At 37.9% G+C, this 14462-nt stretch overlaps 1 protein-coding gene across 2 annotated transcripts in view; it reads right to left on the bottom strand.

The window, feature by feature from the left end:
- The window catches only part of LOC149318592 (disintegrin and metalloproteinase domain-containing protein 9-like), a 40576-nt gene that overhangs the window by 15746 nt on the left and 10368 nt on the right, over nt 1–14462 (bottom strand). For both annotated transcript variants that reach the window (XM_089510087.1, XM_089510088.1), the window contains 10 exons: nt 14062–14140; nt 10842–10918; nt 9013–9229; nt 8314–8379; nt 8160–8231; nt 6052–6224; nt 4507–4591; nt 2401–2522; nt 1589–1760; nt 946–1035 (listed from right to left, as the gene is read on the bottom strand). In XM_089510087.1, the coding sequence (XP_089366213.1) occupies nt 946–1035; nt 1589–1760; nt 2401–2522; nt 4507–4591; nt 6052–6224; nt 8160–8231; nt 8314–8379; nt 9013–9229; nt 10842–10918; nt 14062–14140 (1153 nt within the window). The remainder of the gene's footprint in view (nt 1–945; nt 1036–1588; nt 1761–2400; nt 2523–4506; nt 4592–6051; nt 6225–8159; nt 8232–8313; nt 8380–9012; nt 9230–10841; nt 10919–14061; nt 14141–14462) is intronic.

Here is a 14462-nt window from a genome sequence, read left to right as displayed (position 1 = left end):
AGTAAAATGTCTTATTCTTTCTCTTTCTCTTAAAAGCACAGAAGTGCTCACTAATGTTAAACCTGGTAACACTGACTTTTTCCTCAGTAGTTCTCCCTCTCAGCATGGCTGTTTACCAGCAATCAGAAAAGAAAGCTGTGTAGCATGAAATGTTCCACATATGCAATCCATGTATAAGCTCTGGAATTTTCTTCCCAGGGAAGCTAGACAGACATCTTCCCTACAGGCATCTTCTTTACACACAAGAAAATATGTTTTAATTTCAACTATATAACGCCTGTCTCCCCTAAACAATGTCCTGGATCTTGCTATTTGCTGTGCTGATGTGTGTGTTGTCTAATGATTTTTGTTTTAATCTGGTTTTAAAATTTTAGATTGTTTAATCTTGTTTTAATTTTTCTATCTTTTGTGTCCTTTAACAATATATTTTTTAACTTGTTGTAAACCACTTTGAGTCCCAAATTGGAAAAAGGTGAGACAAAAAGAAGAGGAGCAAGAGGAAGTAGAAAAGGAAAGACTAAAAGCTCTCTAGGCTATTTCTGTTTTCAAAGGCAGAAATAGGAAGAAGACTAAGGGAATGAGAGTAGGACACTATCTTATATCACAGTTATGTTGTAAAACACTTGTGCACATCTGCACTTGTGCTTCTCTTCTGTATGTTCCTTAAAACAGCTCTTAGGTGCTATATCTGGGGTTGTCCACTTGGACCAAATGTGTTGTTATTTATTGCTGTCCTTAATGCTGCTGTTTAATGTGCTGGAGGATTGTGTTCAAATCCAGACCCAGCATTTAAGCAAAAAAAGTTTTTGTATTATGTCTGCACTCTATGTACACTTAATCCTAGGAGCAAGTAATGCTGAATATAACAGGCTTTATTTCCGGGTAAGCATTCTGGGTAAGCATTGTGGGGAAAGGATAATGCACAGAAAGGATAAAGGAACTCACCTGACACTTTTCACAGCACAATCCCTCCGCACACTCTGATCCAGCTTTCAGTTTGCAAGTGGCTGCATCACAGCAAGGGTTGGAACACTCCTGTTAGGAGAATCACAGTTGTGCATTCCATGCCAAATTGTCAAAAACAACTTACAACAGTTAAATTCAACCTAAGAGAAACACTCTAGACAACTGGGCTATGAGTACTGTATACTCTTTTCAGAGCTTGGAATATTTTTTAAGGCTAGAATTGCCAGAATTCTCCAACCAGTATTGCCACTGGCCATGGTTCTTCAAGTGTCTTGGGAGTTTTAGTCCTGCCACAATAAGTTTTTCCAAGCCTGAATACTTTGTAATGTACTTCTATTTTTAAAGCACACATAAATGGAGAAATATATACAAATATACAGAAAGGTGTTCCAGTAAATTATGATCTTCATCTCTCCCAATAAAATGACTGCAGATGCTACTTTTGTTATACCTAAATTACCACTTGCTTGCCTCTCAATAATATCCCATACCTAATATCAAACACCTACTCACTTTCCCCATCACACTTATTTCTTTAATTGTTACTACTATAGGCTAATGAAGGCACAAGAAGAAATTATGAAATTAACACATAATAAATGATATTTTAAAAATTACCTACTTTTGGAGTGCCACAGTCACATTCTTCATTTCTGTCCACAACGTTATTGCCACAGAAAGGTTCTGTGAAAATATCATTTGGTCTGGGAGCATTTCTAAGACAAGTCCCTCCACCATTCAAGATAAGCTGCTCAAAATCATTGGCACTGCAGCTGCTGAAGTTCTTGGACCCACTAGGAAACACAAGATGACTCTAGTTTAGTATAGAGCTTGAAAATATTATTTCCCCCTAAATTCCCTAAATCCCTTAGCAAGCCTCACCTGTGAAAAATCTATTCACCTCACCTGTGAAAAATCCATGGTGCCTTTTGTGTGTGTACAAAATACTCATGTATCTTGACTCTAGAACAGGGGTATACAACATGTAGTCCATGGGCTGAATTGAGACCCTTATCCAATTTTGAGGAACCCCAGTCTCCAAATATGCCACGATGGCACATGTATCCCCCTCAAAAAACAACAACGAACCCCAGTAAAACAGGTGTTTGGTAAGCACACACCTGGTTTTCAAGCTGAACTGTGCACTCAGAAACATGATGCAACTTAAAAAAAAAGATCCCTAGTCATTTGGAGTGACAAATATTTTAGTAAAGCAAATGTCTATTGGGCAATCTGAATCAGCACTAATTTTGCAAATGGGACCCATTCTTATGATCTACTCTGTAAGTGCTATAGCATTCTACCACTGTAAAACTGTAATGCCTGGTTGTAAAGGTCTGGGAGCTTGAGGACCAATAGAAAGGATTGGCATATTCTCTTGATTAAAAATAAAACTATCAGATTTTTTAAGAGAAAAGAATTAAGAGCTCTTACTTGTCTGAACTGTACATAATGTAGACACCTGGACATCTTTTATCATCATGATTCATTCCCAGATTATGTCCCAGCTCGTGTGCAACAATTGTAGCATGACTTAGTGCTGTGCTATGCTGAAACTGGCAAATAGATTAGCATGTTTTTTTTTATTAATATGAGTTACATTTATAGACAAAGTGTAGCATTCTAAATTATAAAGGAGAGCCAGAAGTTTAAGAATTACCATATAACCACAGAAAAGATAGTTGGAAGCCTTTTGTTGTTGTTATTGTTGCAGTATCAACTGTATTGTCTTTTATGTCATTTCTTTTTTCCATTTTGTTTTAATATAGTTTAATGTCTACATTTTATTTGATGTATTTAATTTTTAGTAGATGTAGAATTTTAATAAAAATAATTTAAAAAGAGAGATTAGCATGTTTTAACAATGTTGTAAACTGATAAAACTTTTGCAGCAACCAGAGATTTCTTCTCACAACAAAGTTTGAGTTATTTGCATAGGCCAATAATAACACATGAATGGACACTATTCATATTTTAACTATGATGCACAATTGTACCACTACTGTATATCAGCAACTAAAATAAGAACAGATAATGCATGTTTTCCAAGATAACAACACAAGCAAAAAGCAGCAGACAACTGCCTTACAGTGATTGCACATATCACTAAAGTCCAGGTTTCACAATCTTACATCATATCATAAATAACCCTGAACAACATACCATACTGAGCATCTTGAGAATCTTAGGTTCCATCTTAATTTTTGGAGAAAAAAAATAGATTGCAACTCTGCCATGGAGTAAATCCCATTGATCCTAATGTGCCTTGCTTTTGAGTAGATACTGCAAATCATTGTCAGGCATTGCCTTTTAGGAAAGTGAAGATGATGATTACCTATTGCTGCTCAAAGCCAAGCAACAGCTGACTCTGACCATGCCTGACTCTGAATGGTGGTACCAACAGCAACCAATACTACAGGACAGGGATTCTGACATCCATAGGAGTGACAGGGAGTGTGATGGGCCCTTCCAAGACAGATGTTCTGTCTGTACCTTTCCTAGCTGTACAGTATTTGTTAGGGGAATCCAAACAAGAGTCCAACAATATTTGAACACTGAATCTGACTTTCAGTGTAGTCTCTGGATTACTATCATGCAAACTTTGGATTCCTTCCACCTTTGCAGAGTACAATAGATACTTAAACAGAAATTAATTAATCTGCTTACTGTTGCCTTTTTAAACTACTGAAATTGGTAATTTAATTTTGTTAATAATTTATTAGTTGCATTTGTATCTTATCTTTCCTCCAGTGAGCTCAAAGAGGCACATGGGACTTTTCTCCCCTCCATTTATATCTTCACAACCCTATGAAGTAGATCTGGCTGAAAATAAGTGACTACCCAGGGTTACCAATGAGTGTCATGGCTCAGTAAGAACTCTCATTTGGGTCTTCTATCAATACCTAACCATTACACCACACTAGCCTGTATGGCTGCATCTGTGATCAAGGCAAATGTTACCTACTTTCCATGAAAGTCATCAATTGAAGTTCTTGTCACAATTACCAACCAAGGAAATTATCACGCAGCCAAAATAAGCGTCCTATCCCCAACAGGATAAGGTCACCTTACAAGTTTCTATCGGGTGTTATATACACCAAAATGCTGCTGATGTTGTCGGGCGACTACAATCCATCCACCAGCCATGCTTAGCCCACCGACTTTGAAGTACGGAAAGCTTGCAGTCACCTGGCGGCATTGGCAGCATTTTCGTGTGCAATAACACCCAATAGCAACCTGTAAGGCGACCTTATCCCCTCCGGGATAGGATGCTTATTTTGGCTGTGTGATAATCTCCCAAGCCAACACTATACAGTGCAAAAATAGATGTTTCTTTGCTAAGACACCTTAAGCAAAATCAGTTATATTTCTAGAGCTAGAATATGTATGCATAAATGTGTTATAGGTTGCTCCACTATTAAGGAAATTGCAAGACAAATTTCCATGATCCTACTGATCTGGATAAAGCTAGAACACAAGCAAGTACTTTCTCCTTAACAGATCTGTGTGTTAAAAAGAGAAAGAATGCAATGTACTTACAGTGCTGAATGACCCTCCAAGAGCTGGACTGCAGACTGTCCCAACAAAAGCCATTCCAACTGTGCTATCAAATGGTCCTCTGCCTCTGCAATAGAAGAAGGAAATGTATATAGTTTGGAAACCAAAAATGTGTTCATGTTGGGAACTGCTCTGCAGTGTGCACTCTATGACAGTATATGACATCTAATATGTGGGTTTTGGCAAAATTTAACAGGAGTATATCTCCTAGTATTTTAAATGTCTTACCTCCACCCTATGGATTCCTGGAGTTTGTAGTTTGGTGAGGTGGTTAGAATTCTCTGTTAGGGAACTCTAGTGTTCAGTAAAGTAGATTTGAGTGACATAAAGTCAGCTTCAATTCATGGCAGCCCTATGAATAATAGACTTCCAAGAGCCACAGTTATCAACAGTCCTGCTCAGGTCTTGCATACTTAGGGCTGTGGCTTTATTAAATCATCTGTCTCTAGAGTGGTCAACCCCATCTCCTACTGCATCATCATCTTTTCCAGTAAGTCATGTCTTCTCATAACTTGTCTAAATATGATAGTCTCTGTTCTGCCATTTTGACTTCTGGGGAGACATCAGGCTTAATTTGTTCTCAGACCCATTTATTTGTGTTTTTTGGTGGTCCATGGTATATGTAGAACTCTCCCTCAACACCATATATAAAATGTGTTGATCTTCCTCCCATCAGCTTTCTTCATCAATTCTGACTTTGGTATTTAATATTACATATATTTAGACTATAGGAATTTATCTAGTTCTTTCATAGCTCCCTTTCTTAGTTTCAGTCTTCTTTTAAATTCATTTGAATTTCAAGTACTTTACCAAAATACAAATTCTAGAATTACATAGGATGCTGCTACAGCAGTCAAAGTGGAATCAGACAGCTATAACTGCATTGTGTGGGTACAGTTTGCATCCTCACTGTTGCATAAATGACCCTGGAAAATGTTTGCTCTAATAAATTCATCTTCTGCTGAAATACCTAAGATACAGAAAGTTTGTGTTTGGATTTTAGTGGGTAAAGGGGGCTGTGAGGCCCTTCTCCTAATCCAATAACACAATTCCCAGCCAATCACCTTTGCATTTAGCCTTATCCCTCTCTGCCTTGGTTTAATCCATGAATCAAAATCACTCTTTAAATGTCTTTCAGTCCTCACAGTGCTTCCCTTCCCCTAAAAACAAAACAAAATAAAAAAAAAACCCTCTAACCCACCCACCAATGAACCCTTCCCTTCCTTGGTTTAATCCATGAATAACGTATTTCCATAAATATCTTTCCGTCCACATGATATTTTATCCCTGGAGCTCCCTAAACTACCCATAATCTCCTCTGGGGAAAACAGTCCTCTCAAAACTTTTTGAGCATAAAATATTAAATTCTGAAATGGAACATCTCTACAGTTGACAGTACAAGATAACATTTGATCAGATGTGCCTAACCTGCATTATTCTCCCAGCAACCGATTTTGTAAAGTTTCATTTTAAAAGTCAAGCTTTCATGTGTCCACATCTATATCACATGTAGATGAAAATCCTTACATAAGGAGGTGGCTGACATCATTTCTTGGTCTCTTTGCAAGAACATTCTGTCTCCAATCGACGAATCTCCTCAGTACATCTCCAGCTGGTCCAGTAGTCACATCTATTGGGTTTCCATTTGTCCATATTTCCACCCCTATTAGGACAACTTGTATGTTTAAGGGACTGAACATCTGCAAGTAGACAGTAATTTAGACATGAGTGAATTCCCTTTGAATTCATTCTACCTCTGCTACCAAATATTGGCTCATCATGTCATGGGGAAGGGCTGGTCAGACCATGAGAAACCGTAAGGTTTCTCCAACCAGCAGATTTTACTGGAGATGTGAATGGACAGCAACCTGTTAGTTATAGTACTTACTTAGCTATTATTGTGTGGCCACTTTCAAGGACAGCAAAATTATGGGACTTTCTCTGGTGGAATTTGCTGCTACATGTGTCAACATTGCTTGGCTGGCTTTGAGTACTGTGCACATTAATGTACTGGGAGGGGGCATTGCTTCCACGTGTGGCCAGTGTTGTGCTGAAAGCTGGCAGGACCACCTCTATTTAATGCGGTGTCAGTGGATATGCCTTCATTGCATTGAAGACCACATATTTCTATTTTTTATGTGACAGGTATCCCTCAATATGCACACATGTGCATTACCTGGAGGCCTAGTATATAATAATCCCTACTAACATCTATATAATACACATCCAGAGTTTTAAGAGTTTTACACAAAATTATCATTTTCATTTGTACATGTATTGAGAAGCTGTCCTCTTTGAAAGCAAATCAAAACTCATTGGATTTAAATGTAATGAATAAAAATGAACATCTGAAGCAGCCCTCAAATACCTGGGCTACCAAATTTGTCAAATCTGATTCTTAGAAGTGCCCAAAGCTGCAGAAGAATATTTTGCAGAGCAGTGCATATATATCTATATCTATATCTATATCTATATATATGCACAACTGCAGACACTGGATTGGAAATAACACCCTACACATTCAAAGTATTATTGCTGTTGTTGTTATTGTTCATTTACATCCTGCCTTTTCTCCTTTAAAACAAAGACAAGAGCTAACAATCAAAAAGGGTTTTTTATTATTATTAAAAACCTCTGAGGAGTATTAAAAGCCTCTGCAACCAGTTCCTAAAAGCCTGCTGGAATAAAAAAGCTTTCCCTTGCTACCCAAAGGATAACGGTCAGGGAGTCATCACAGCTTCCCAAGGGATGGAGTTCCAAAATCTGTGAGCAACCACCAAGAAATTCCTTTCCGTTGTTCCCACCAAATGTTCCTGATAACATGGTTCCTAACACAAAGAAAAGGGTGCCCCCAAAGTGCTTAGAGTGCAAGGAGGCTCATACAGGTAGATATGGGCCTATGTAAAAAAGCAAAATATATGCAATGGCGCAGCATTAGCAACTGACACTGTAGCAATGACTACAGTGGTGCCTCCACATTCACTGGAGATAGGGGCGAAGGACCCCTGTGAATGTGGGAAAACCGCAAATAAAAAAATCACCATTTTTGCCTCCTTTCTAGGAATCTCCAGGTCTTCCAGTGTAACTCTATGGTCAACTTCTGCCAGGACTACCAAATGCATTTAGACCAAGGATAAGAATTATGTAGTTTTCCAGATGCTGCAGGACTGCCACTCCCAGAATTCTTTACCATTGCATACACTGGCTGGGACTGATGGGGGTTGCAGTCCAACAGCATTTGGAGGGCTGAATGAATGATATTTTCCGGTGAGCCTTCCCGAATTGACTTCCAATTTTTCCACTTACCTAATTGTTCCCATTGGATTGGATGATTTTATTGGCCATCGGTTGGGAATTGTTTTATTGTTTTATAGGGTGGGAGGGAGTTTGGGAACTTGAAATGTAATATGTCTTTTAACTATTGCTTCCGTGGTTTTTTTTTTACTTGATTTTATTGATTTTATTGTCTTTGATATCTTGTTACCCACCTCGATCCAATACAGGGAGAGGCGGGATATAAATTATTATTATTATTATTATTATTATTATTATTATTATTATTATTGCGACCTCTGATTTAGGCTATTATTCTACTGTATTCTTCTTACGTTTTCTACAGTTGGTATCGCACTTACCCCATCCACGTAATTCGTCAGTTCAACCACTTCTTTTTGTACAGCTCCAGCATCAGATTTTTCCATCAAATACTGAAATGATTCAAAATACAAAATGTTCTAGGAGAGGAAATTCAAATATGGCAGCAAAATGTATTGGGTTAAGAAAAATTACCTTGTTATTATCAACAACAATATACAGTTCCACATATCTTTTCTCTGGTAGCACAGCTCTTCTTCTCTGTAAAATGGAAATAAGACACAGTTTTTCATTTTGAATTTCTCCAAATGTATAAGCTTTTCCCAATTTTTAAAAAATTTTTTTTAAAAAACATCTGAGAAATCAAAAGGAGCCAATTTACACAGCCATAACAATATTTTATACCTCAAGAATATTTGTGTCTAGAAACTGCTACCCCCATTTAGGTTAAGCAAACAATTGTACTAACATTGTTTGCTTAAACATTGGCTCCCTCTCTATACATATGTTTTAAACTATCATTATTTTAAATCCCATTTACCCAAATAAATCAACACAATTCAGACATGAATGAAGGTGTCAGGTTCTAATATAAATGTTCTGAACTAGGTTAATCCAATTTGAATTCAAGCAGAGTAGTTCATATGAACAACTCATTCTTATATTTTATTATTGCCCCCCTTTCCTCTGTATTATTTTAACTACAGAAATAAAATAAGAGGGGGGGGGGGGGGAAGAAATCTACCCAGATATGAAATAAATCAGTAATTTTTATATTTTAAAAATCCAAAATGATTACTGTTGATCATCAGGATAAACAGGATTTAGATATACAATTTAGATCTATAGTATCAAGTTATATAATTGTGGGAGGGGAGAGAGAAATGCATTTACCCTTAGACGTGTCTCTGCACTAGAAGTGCCATGTGATGCATTTGTGTATTTGAAAAAGTTCTCCATGCTCTGTTCATGGTGCCGATCCTCATTTGTCACACCACATAAAAAGGGCCGTTGGTGAGAATTTTCTAATATAAAGAAGAAGTGTTCAAATCGATCAGATTCACTGACTGGTTCCAAGCCATATTGTTTCCCACCAATATGGAGGATTCCCCTAAAACCATAAAAGGAGAAATCAAGGTCTACTTTCATAAATAATTACAACTAAATGAGTCATAGCAATAGTATTTACTAAAACTAGATACTGTATTAAAATTTTTGGTTTCTCAAGAGGCTAATAGGGAGTTATATAAAGTGATGTCTGAGTGTAAATTAACATCAGATTTAGGTCTGATATAAATGTATATACTAGCAGTGGGTAACACGACTATCCAGCTGTTGCTGGACTGTATCCCATGATTCTTTACCACAGGCTACACTGGTTAGAGGTGATGGGAACTTTAGTACATGAAAAGTCCTAGTCTACATGTTTTTATTTTTTGAAAAAATAGTTATACTACCCAAACTCCTAAGTACAAGTCATGACATTCAGACTAATAAAACAACATAAAAATTTCCCTTGTGACCAAAGTGGGTTCCTTAAGGCCCCCAAGCCATATCATAATGTCTTGCTTCTGTACAAGACAACAAAGATGTAATGTCATTACACATTTTGCCTTAAGTATCAAACACAGATCCTCACAGTTTGTCATTCAGAGAGAGTGAGAGCAAAAATGAGAGAGAAAGAATATTTTGAAATTAGGATAGAAGTCTTAAGAGGCTGTTCCCAGTGATCAAGGTGAAATGAAGGGATTTTTCTTCTCATTTACCTAGGAAGATTGGATAATCTGGACGATATGCTTCTAACCAATGGATGCAGAGAATAGTGGAGGGACAGCCCTTTTGTTACAATGACCGGGAGAGATGGAGGAATCTAACTAAATAAATGTGTAACCCCTAGGACAGCTTTTGCAGTAACAACGTAGACTTGCATACTATAGCATGCTGGTACCCTCCTAGCTATGCTGGACATTTACACATAGTCTTTTCCTCTTGTCTGGAGCTGAGTCTACCAAATCTGGAGAATTTGCAGCTTCATCTCTTGCCTCAAGATAACCCACAAAAACAAGAGACTTAGGGCCTGGCTCTGAGATCTGGCAACCTACTGGCACATGATCTCTGAGATCAGTGGGGAGAAAGGGTTATAACACAAGAGGTTTCTGCTGTACTAGGCTTACCAAGTTTTCAAAACAGTAATAAGAGACAGTCAGGACTGGCTGGGACATTTGGGACAGACCTATAAAAAGACCTTCTAGAAGTCTCATGATGAAGGCTTCTTGTGAAGAGTTCCAGGTGTTGCTGAGATTTGAAATCTTGCAGGACCACCAAACCCTTGGAAATGTTGTGATGACAGTCCATCAGCAATCACAAGGGGCTGCTGAAACCATGGCAAGTGCACTGTTTAGCCTGAGGGAAGATCAGGCACCAGCCATGCACACAACATACACCTTTCTCCTGCAACATGTAGTGAATTATTTGAGGACAGCATTCTTGTCTGATACTCAAAAACCCAGGATTTTAGTGTTCAGTGTTCATAAGGGACACATTTTCTGTCCCTTAAATAAGAGGCATTCCTTACACTAAAGGGATACCTGGCCACTAAAACCCCTGTATAGTTGCATCTTTGAATTAGGATTGCACTGCTGTTTCTGTCCCCCCTTCCCCCATAAACAGTAACCTATTTAGCTCAATCTAAATATGGAAGGAGAAGAAAAGTTAATACATACCTAAGGCCATCACAGGTACTGAGAGCAAGCCAAGAGTCCTTAATTCCTTCAGCTACTCCAAGATAATAACAATGGTCCTGAAATCAAAGAAGACTGATTTCATAAGTTAATTGCAAATGAAATCTCAGGACATGTTTATTCACATTGTTTCCTTATTTTTAGATTCACTTGCTATAAAATTCTATGGATTCTAATATGCCTAATTTCTGTGTTAGAGAAACTGTGTTTGTATAACTCTCTAAGAGTTTAGGCAAAGCTTGCATTCATGTCATTTCCTGTTTGTTGATCTTAATCACACCTCTGCATCAGTCAGAGTTTGTTTGTCCTTCTCTCTCCAGTCTGCATTTCTTTCCCTCTTCTCTGTTTCTGATGTTACGGAGCCTCTCATCATGAGATATTATGAAATCTTTAGTATTTCAAGTAAACCTACCTTATTTCTATACCCTTGTGTGGGGGATGATGGCATGGAACTGGCTGTTGCTCACTTTCTGCTTGCAATGCTCTAGCTAGTGATCCTGCACTGAGCAGGGAGTTTGATGTGATAGTTCATAGAGCTCCTTCTATACCTATTAATGCCTCTGAAATACATTACTATTTCCCCCATTCCTCTAAGGAGACTGTCACATGGGGAAATCAGGGGATTAAAAAGGCATTTTCCTGGGAAAATCTTGCAATCGTTGCGAAGATTTTCACACATATTGTGATCTGAGAGGATTTATCCTGAAAAGAACCAGGAATGCTCCAACAACAAACCATTCACAGGGAAATCCCGTGAATAGTTTGTTGATGGAGCATTCCTGGCTCTTCCCAGGATAAGTCCTCTTACATAGTGAAGTTGTCTGAAAATCTTCGCCACGATTGCACAATCTTCCCAGAAAAATGCCTTTTTAATCCCGATTTTCCCTGTGTGATAGTTTCCAAAGTCAGTGTACATAGCATGAATGCAGTATATCTAGTATGAGCTCATTCTACATAGCATCGATTCAAAAGGCATGATTGAACCCTAGGAAGGCACAGAACTAAAGGGTCTGTCATAGGTTACAATAGAGTCCTCTTTCCCCCTCTTCTTCCTCTCCCCAGTTAAGCACAGGGATATGTACTAAGAATAAAACAGCCTATGTGCACCACAGTCAATCAGCTGTTATTCGAAAAGGGAATCCATTCCATGACTCCCAGACATGCAAGCACATCTCTCATCTCTGTGGTCCTGCTCACCACAGATTTCAGTACAAATGGAGATTACCACAGTGATTTCTTACTTGCTTTGTTTAATCATACAGAATGTGATGGCACATAATTCATTGTTATGGTTCAGACTACAACCATGCAAGAGTTGTCTGATTCACAAAAGACAAAGTGTCATGAAGCCTTCATATGGCCACCCCATATGGGGTTAAACACACACATTACTTCTGTGACTCAACAGATAAGCTGAGAGGACAAATTCATAGTCAGAATTTGCAAACCCCTGTGTTAAAATGGGTGCCTAAACTCACACTGGTGAGGGGTTTGCAATACTGTCTTTTTCATCAAATGTAGTCTGTGTAACGATTAAGTTGTCTCAAACCATAACAAACATTGGTTTTAGGAGGGTGTACTGTAGCAAGGAGGGTTTCCCTTTGGATGTTTCAGACTTCAACTAGCAGAAGCACCATCCAGAGCAGCAATGGATAATGGGAGCTGAAGTCCAAGGCATAGGAAGGACCAAATATTCCACTCCCCTTCTATAAGGACTGATATTATGATTATACTCTTCTTTCCTTTCCAGAACAGAGTTGTCTGAGTCTCACAGTATCAAATCCTATTTGGGCTACTAATATGACATAACTTCTGGGTACAGGGTATATGTTTGACTTGCAATATCATGCCATTATTATGTCTCAAGACAGTATCAGGCATTTATGAATTTATGCATGAAAAAAGCATGTGTTGATAAATAAAAAGGCAAAGGTAACAACAGTAAATGCAACTTAAGGTGCATCTACACTGTAGAAATACGGTGATGTAATTTGACATGATTTTAAATGCTGTAGCTCCATCCTATGTAATCCTGGAATTTGTAGTTTTACGAGGTTTTTAGCTATCTCTTCCAAAGAGTGCTGCTGCCTCACAAAACTACAAGTGACACAATTCCGTAAGGTGGAGGCATGGCAGCTAAAGTGATATCAAACTGCATTATTTCTGCAGTATAGCCCCTAGAAAACAAATTTAAACTCTCAGTCTTGGGCAAAAGTTATAAATAAAGTGGCAGACTGGTTGATTATTCTGCTAATCTACTCTTATTCAGAATTGGGAACAAGTCATCAGTACTGACATGTGAAAGCAATAAAACTGTTTACCAAAAACAGTCAATTCTAGTCACTCACTTTTAAATACTTGCAGGACATAGATCACCTCCCACTGCTCTTTGAAGATTTATGGTGAGGCTGATGACGTCTGTGTCCACAATGTTTCATATCCTCACAATTGTTTAATTATGCTTAAGAAGTGAACCGATATTCATAAAAGCTCATGCTGAAATTTAATTAGTTTGCCTTTAAAGGTGCTACAAAATTCCTTCACTCCCTCTTTTTGATGCAGCACCAGACTGACACAGCTCTATCTTTTTACAATGTAACTAAAAATAATTAACTATTATGAGGCCTTGAATCTGTAACTATAACTCATTAGTTTTGAAGCTCTACTCTCACTTGGCATAAATGATAAGTTCATCCAGTTCTTGGTATGACATGTGATAGTATTTTTGTGCAGATGAATAATGTCAGACTCTCCACTTATCTGGAAAGTTTATCATTTTAAAAGAGGATTCTGGGAATGGAATTTTGCTATGTAATTATAAAGATGGGAAAGAAAGAGCTATTTGTCAAGACAGAGTTGTTTCTTGTGGTTTAACTGGCTTAGGAGGAAGTCTGGTGTATTTTAGGAGATGGAGGTGTTAAGACAACATTCCGTAGCACTGTGGCTTCCAAGTCAGCATTTTAACAACTTTCTCTAACCTATGCCCTGTAGATATCTTGGACTACAATGCCAGCAATCCCCAAACACCATACCGACTGGCATGCTGCTATGGATTATGGGTATTGTAATCCAAAACATGTGGAAGACACCTATTTGGGGAAGCCTGTATTAAAAGAAATGGGCTTTCTAGCTACCTCATTTTTCAAAGTTCTGGTTAAAAGATGTCTGTCTGCTAGAGAGAATTTTTTCATGGATACCATACCTTAGTTTCAAAGGGAGTGCTCTCCAATTTACCATCTTTGCTGTAGGTATGCATTATGAACTGTTCACCAATAAGGTTTCTGGAAGTCAAAATTAAAATAAATAATATTTATTAAGTAACATAGCTCATTATGTCTGAATGAAAAATGTTTTTCAAGAAAGCAGATAATTCGGTAATCCATATGAGAATATATTTCCATCATACTGGATATTGTGGGCAGGTTCACATACACCATTTTAACTGATACAGCAGGTAAAGGATTCATAACTCCCAAACAGGCAGAATGGTGTTCATCTTTGGGCAGCCCAATTGCTGGTGAGAATGCAATTCAAGAATTTAACTTCCCTCTAACAGAAGCAAGTGGGTAACTTCTCTAAAACCCAAAAATATAACCAATTAAA

Source organism: Sceloporus occidentalis, unplaced genomic scaffold, assembly GCF_023333645.1.
Source record: "Sceloporus occidentalis isolate IW3139 unplaced genomic scaffold, rSceOcc1.0.p SCAF_2, whole genome shotgun sequence".
Lineage (NCBI taxonomy): Eukaryota > Metazoa > Chordata > Lepidosauria > Squamata > Phrynosomatidae > Sceloporus > Sceloporus occidentalis.
Note: the sequence above shows the minus strand (reverse complement) of the source record. Positions and strands in the feature narration are given on the sequence as shown.